General features: G+C 43.2%; 1 protein-coding gene across 1 annotated transcript in view; it reads right to left on the bottom strand.

The window, feature by feature from the left end:
* The window catches only part of LAMA4 (laminin, alpha 4), a 105,947-nt gene that overhangs the window by 61,244 nt on the left and 37,911 nt on the right, over nt 1-6,792 (bottom strand). Inside the window, exons 4-5 of the mRNA XM_009893607.1 lie at nt 5,241-5,321; nt 150-364 (exon numbers count right to left, since the gene is read on the bottom strand). Coding sequence (XP_009891909.1) covers nt 150-364; nt 5,241-5,321 — 296 coding nt within the window. The remainder of the gene's footprint in view (nt 1-149; nt 365-5,240; nt 5,322-6,792) is intronic.

Genomic DNA, 6,792 nt, shown 5'->3' with positions numbered 1-6,792 from the left:
GGAATAAGCATCCAAATTACCCCCCCAGGTAGGCGGCCCGGAGCACCCCCTGCCTCCCACAGCCACAGGTGTCTGATGAGATTCAAGTGTCTCCAGTCTCTGGGAGGTTCGTTTTACTTGGCTCTGCTGTATTAAACTATAGACAATACCTGTACAGTTTTTCGCGAATCTGGCATCCCCATAGTAACCCGGAGCGCATCGTTCGCACTTGAACCCGGTGGTGTGGCGCAGGCAGTTGCGGCACTGGCCTGTCACTTCATCACAGTCTTCAAAAATCAGGTTTGGGTCCGAGTTGCCACTGCAGTCGCATTTTTTACAAGTGCTTCCAATTAGCAAAGGGTTCCCATAGTAACCAGGGGCACACCTGAAAGGAAGAGTGATGACGAGCAATGACATTCCCATCTGCAGTACCATTTTTAATCTGATCTTATTTGTGTCACCAGGACAGAAGGCAAATTAGGAGTGTTCCTTCAGAGGCTGGTTTGTGCTCTAATCTCAACCTGTACAGTTATATATTTTTCCCTTTTTGAACACTCCTGGTATCTCAATCACACCAGTCTGCATTTTTTTTATTTTTTGGTGTGTCTTTAGCAGTAAAATGATTTGTTCCCCATTGTTTTAAAATCTATGACAGAATGACCTTGGCAGAGAGGCAGCTCTAGTGTTTATTTTGGTCTCTTTCAGCTTTGGATCTCACCAACTATATTGTGTTATATAGGAAACTGGGGTAAGAGACTGCATTTCATGATGCTGAAACTCAGAGGAAGTTCAGACCTTATTTCCATTACGATGCATATAACAAAGTCTTAACCAGAAAAGGTTTATATAAATACTTCTATGGTGAGGCATTGGGATGGCTTCTGGTTTTTGCAAAACAGAACAGGCACTGAACCAGCCTTTGTTTTTCAGGTTGGTTCGATGTTAGCTTGCTGGCTGAGGGCAAAAGGCTGAGAGCCTCCACCAGCCCAGGAGGGGCGGATTCCTCTGTTGGTTTGCAGAGGGAGAGAGGGAGGTGGGTGATAAGCACTCCAGGGGAGGCCTGAAATGGGTCCAAATTGCTTTTCATGTCTTGTCACGTTTGGGAAGCATTTCAGTTGAAAACAGTCTTAAAATGGAAGAGATGTTGAAACTGTAGTGGGTTTTGAAAGCCTAGACAAACCTAATCCTCCTGGGTGACCACCGACCCTCAGCTAAGAAAAGAGGTTATAGATTTGGTGTCATCAGTTGGAAGGAAAGGAGAGGGTTTCAGTTAAAGGAGTTTCTGCTGGTCACCTGGAGTGTGCTTAATTCTATGAGCTAGAGGAACTTCTGCAAAACAACCAGTGAGGTGAAGAGAGCTGGCACTGGAGTGGTCATGGAGCCGCTCACGGGAGCAAATCCTTGAGTAAGGACATTGCTGGAGGAGCTGGTGGTTGGAGCAGCACAGAGCAGTGGCTGATGGACTGGAGGGGGCAGCTGGCAGGACAGGGGCAACCCACGCTGTTCAGGGTGTCACTATGGGGTGGCAGGAGGGTCCATGCCCCAGCAGCCTGGAGCACAGAGATCAGGGCGTCGTACACCCAAACTGGGAATGAAGAATTACTGTGGGGAGGGGGATAACGATCTGGCATAGCAATTACTCACTGAAGAAACTGGAGGATTGAATAGTTGTTGCAATGATTTAGGTAAGCTGTAGTTACTGTATTTCATCTCGTTTTATCACCCTGTTGTCCTTGTCTTTTCTCCCATCCATAAAGTCCTGTTTTAAGATGCTGTTTGCTCTGCTGGTTTTGGGTCGGGAGGGTGATCTCTCAGGCAGTTTAGTTTAATTTTTGCAGGTTTCTGGCTGGGGACCTAAGCCGAGGTCTGTTGACTCCTAAAATCTGAACATAGTCAAATCCAGGTTCTGCTCTGTCTGAACGATGATGAAGTGGGAGATCTGATAAGAGCTTCCAGTTTTGATCTGTTCCTACATTTGCTGAGGTTGGGTTTTTTTTTTCTTTTTAATAAAGAAAGTAATTTCCTCAGTGCTGCTTTGTTCATGTTCCCGTCCTGAACCCCCACAGTAAAAACACATAAAATTTTAAGCATCTTAATATAAACCACTTGGCTGCATCAAATACTGCCTTTGCCAATGGCAAAGACTCTGTTTGTCTCGTTGCAGCACTGCCAGAATCTTTGGTGCAGATCTTATCATTTGGGTGACCCAGATGTAAAGCATAAACGTGTGACCTGGAGTTCTGTGAACCCCTTGAAGGACTGTGAATGTGACACAGAGCATAATGAGTGTGATTTAGCTGACTTTGGTGGAGTCACTTCCCATTCTCGTGGGAGTTAGAGCAGGCAGTGATGGGTAATGCTACTATTTAGTCATGCCAGAAGTCTTGCTATGATTTTCTAATATTTCAGCTAATGTGAGATTGTAGTATTTTCCCAAATTCCAGAATTTCAGTATGTTTGAACAAGAAAAAAAACCCCTCTGTTTTAAAAAAACCCCACAACTGTAGAACCATTTGCTTTAATCTGAACTCTCAAACTCTTGAAAAGTTGCTTTTAATTTTCTGTACTTAGGTATTTTCCAAATGATTGTCTGTCTAATGTGACTACAGAAGTCACAGAAGTCATTGGGCTGGGGCGAGACCAGCATTTTGCTTACTCCTGTCCAACTCTGGCTTTCAGCCAGCATCTACCAAAGACTACATGCTATTCCCATCGGGCCCACCACGTCTGCCCTCTTGTCAGGGCAAGGTGATTTCTTTTTCTTCTTTTCTGAGATACACGCCATTCAGTTCACTTGCCAGAAATGTAGTGGACAGTTCCTTACAACCTCGACAGATATCTTTTGTAAGTGCTGCTTTTTATGACCGTCGGACTTACTTTTATTAGCCATATCTCCTCATCTGGAGTAGCTGTCTAAAACAAATAGAAACTTTTAGAGCTAAAAATAAATGTGTCACCTTCACTTTTCCCTTCCCTTTGCCACTCAGTGCATCTCATACGGCTGCACTGCCCTTGGCGTCTTCTGAATAGTTGGTAGCATGTGAAAAGAACGGAGACGGCTGGATGGAAATGTACTGCTCCAACTCTGTGCTTTACGGTCTGAAAAGGTAAAGGCCTGCAGTAAGTGTCTTTTCCTCCGTTGTATCAATAAATGGTTCTTTGTTGCTGGAAAAGAATTTTTCCTCTCCCACAATAAAGCTGCTAAGTTATCTTTGTTTCGTTTTAGAGCCATGTTTGCTTCCTGTAATTATTGGTGTGTAAGAAATTAACTTCCTCTTCGCTGGCAATGACAAAAGAACTTTTTTCCTCTATTCACTTTCGACACTAAAGTATCTTTTCTTCAGTTATCTTTTTTAACATTTGGGCACTAACAAAACCTGGATTGCATGCGCCGCCACCACCTTAATGCCTTGTTGCTGGAGTCCAGGAGCAAAATGACTCGTCCCTAAATTTCGAATTGGGAAGCTGGCTCTCTCAGTTCCCGGCAAAGGACTCCGTGATTTCACAACAACGTTTGCTGGCAAACATAAACTGAATAGGTTTGTGCCAAGCCCCTGGAGCGGCACAAGAAAGCCTCCTACATGAATGCCAGAGGAAACGGAGCAGATTGCCTCCTGGTGTGCTGCTCTGGAGATCCCAGCCGCTGCCCATGAAGGGATGTCCTCCAGCTTGCTGCCCCGCGGTGCCCGTCACCCACCGCTGCGGAGAGCTGGTAGGGAGGGTGGCAAGAGGGATGGAGCCTTTGTCTCCCTGGGGACACGAGCTGCTGTTTGGGCTGCAGGGAGGGACAGGGGCAATGCCCCTTCTCGATCAGGATCCCTCAGTCCTCCTGCCAACATGTTGAAGGTGCAATAGCTGCCAGTGGGAGCAGGGAGTGGTGGCAGTGCCTAGAAGTGGTGTATGCGAGGCAGGGACTTGCTCTTTAGCAAGTGGACAGGGATGAGCAATGCACTTCTCATTAGTCATTGAAACGCTTTTCGTCGTTTCTGACACAAATGAGAGTAGGACCAGGAACCTGCCAGAAAGAAAGTCCCTTTTGTCCCTGCTTGCCACTTACCCCAGCAGCTAGTCCAGGACTTAACATGGTGACCGGGACAGGCTGATTTCTTTCTGTGGCTTTTTCTAACCCATGTACACAGCTTTGCCTTCCTTGAGACAAATTCACTGTGTCAGGCTGGGGAGTGGCTATTAGAAAGCAAAGCTGATGCTATTTTCTGCTGTTACTATGCATCTGCTACTCATTTCATAGGATTTGAATTGCTTGTAGTCTAGGTTGACATTTTAATAACCATTAAGAAACCTCACTGACCTTTTAATTGTCTGCATTATCCTTTGTGTATATATCTGACATTTTCGAAGAACAAAAGAATACAGCCATAGGCCTGAAAACAAGGGTGGTTTTTTTTTTTTTTATTTTTGTGCCATCTGTCTAAAGGGCTTTCACTATTGCTGTCACCACGTTAGTGATGTGGAGGTAATATGCTGTTGTTTTTGCATCATCTGTAAGGGCAAAAGCCTTCACTCTTTTTTTCATCTTTTCATATTGATTTCTCTTTGCATCTTAAGCATCCTCTTGCTCCCTTCTCTGGTAGTTACATTAAGTATCATTTGAATTCAAGATTTACCCATTAATGACAGTGGACTGGTGTCTTAAATACTTCGGGGGCTTTAAGGAAAAACAAAATGAGGTGTTCAAGAAGCCAGTGTCTGAGCCATCCTATACCCCTCAGTCTTTGTGTTAGAGCTGTTGTAATTTATTGGCTGCTCAAGGAGAATTTCTGAACTATAATCTGACCTCTGACATTCATTGAAACATCATCCATGTGTGTTCATAGCGTGTAAGATGTCCCCTTTGCTTTTGAAAATGTATTTGGTAGAAGCCTGCTATATGTTTTAGAGTGGTGAATGGCAAAAGTCATCTATTTGGTGGGTATTTTTCACTTCAGCTGCTGTTTCTGTTTTGTATTTTGTATTTTGATTCATAAATTGTGTTGCTTTTAGGAAGATCACCACATGAGGGTACACGAAGTGCAGGAATTCAATCCAAATACATTGGATGTACGTTTGTCTTACCCTGACATGTCTCCACAGCAAATTCTTAAGGTTTTTAGTAGGAACTGAATGACTTCCTTTAACAGACATGATTCAATCTGATGAAAACACATGCACAAGATTTGTTCCCCATGTGGGAAGATTCCCTCAAACACTTCTGGGCTTCAGTATTGTTGACCAGTAAACCATCCTGTTTGTTAGTTTCTTACCTTTCACAGTTGGGTCCTGCGTAGTTTTCCTTACAGACACAGCGCACGCTTCCACTTTTTCTGTAACAGGAGACTGCAAAGCTGGAATTTCATTAGAATAAATAGTTAGAATAGCAGGCACTGGTACACACTTGGGAGTATTTCTTTATTACATTGTGGACATTTGCTGTCAGTGTGATCTCTGGCTCTTCGTTACTCATTGATGAATAGATATTCTTAAGCTCTGTATGTTATTCACATTATACCCTTTGTTTAGTCTTTTTAATTAGTGTAGAAAGCACTAATTAGTATATAGCACTATGGAGCTATGTAAATACAAATGTATATAAGTTCTTGTCTTGCAGTTTAAGTCAGGCACACCTGCAGGTTTTGATACACATACTTTAGCTAAGGAACTTAGGGTAAAAGTGTATGTCATGTGAACCTAATTGCTTCCTATCTCTTATTCTAAGGGGTAAAATACTGCTTATGAAAGTCATTACAGTGAACACTTCAGGAACTGAGATTCTGGAAAGGGTGCAGCAGTTTCCTATGCAAATCCTACAGTTTTCCTCAAATCCAATCTGGAAGTACCAAGTGGTGAAAACTGATCTCAGTCATGCCATCCTTATTTACAGTAATGGAGGCTTCTCTACCATGTCTCTGAGTAAGCCTGGAAGAGACTATGGCCTCTTCTGAAACCAACAGTGATATTGATGGCAGTAATGTCTTGGGCTGCAGTTTTCACTGCCATGATTCTAAATCATGGATTCCTTTGCTTTCTTATGCTTTCAGGATTTAACAAATGTTTAACTAAATATGAGACCCAAGAAACAGCAGCAGACAGATGCGGAAAGTGCAAATTGTATACACTTCAAACACAGTGACAGACGTGGCTTAAATACATTTGCAGGAAAAAGACATACAGTCCTAAAGATGTTTCCAGTTATTTTGCAATATGTGTGAGTAAATTCCTGCCAGCACTGGAATGTGACCAGAGTAGTGAGTGGCAGCAGTTGCCAGCTGCAGGCCTGTAGTTGCTACAACGTGGGTCCCGTGTCATACAGTGCTGGGCAGCTGTGGCCAGGTTGGCAGGTTGCATCCCTTTTGCACAGAAGGACAAAAGACTCAGGGCGATGTGAAAGAGGATGAGCCACACGCTGCTTGTTCCAGGAACGAGCAGCATTGAAAGGTGACAAGAATTCCTGCATAATTTCAGTTCCCACCATCATTTCTCAGCTGGTGGGACAACCAGGGTCAGATAAATCTGTCAGGATCTGTTCTGTCTCTAAATATTTAATTTAAGCAGAGAGAACATAAAATGAGATTCTTCTCACAGAATTCACAACTTCAGTAAAGCTTTTTTGAGAACATATCGAGAAAATCATAACAGTTTGGCAGCCTTTCTTTTCTTTTACAGAGGGTAATTCCTTTATGTAGTAGAAAAAAAACACATTGTGGATTTCAGTTATGAAACAAGACTGAAGCTTTCCCGAGGTTTTATATTTTTTGTGAGCTTTTAGGGGGGAAAAAGTTCATAAAATTCCCTCAGGTTTGAACAGAAGTAACATCT

Source organism: Charadrius vociferus, unplaced genomic scaffold (assembly GCF_000708025.1).
Source record: "Charadrius vociferus isolate BGI_N301 unplaced genomic scaffold, ASM70802v2 scaffold359, whole genome shotgun sequence".
Taxonomy (NCBI): domain Eukaryota; kingdom Metazoa; phylum Chordata; class Aves; order Charadriiformes; family Charadriidae; genus Charadrius; species Charadrius vociferus.
This window is presented reverse-complemented; position numbering and strand designations above follow the sequence as displayed.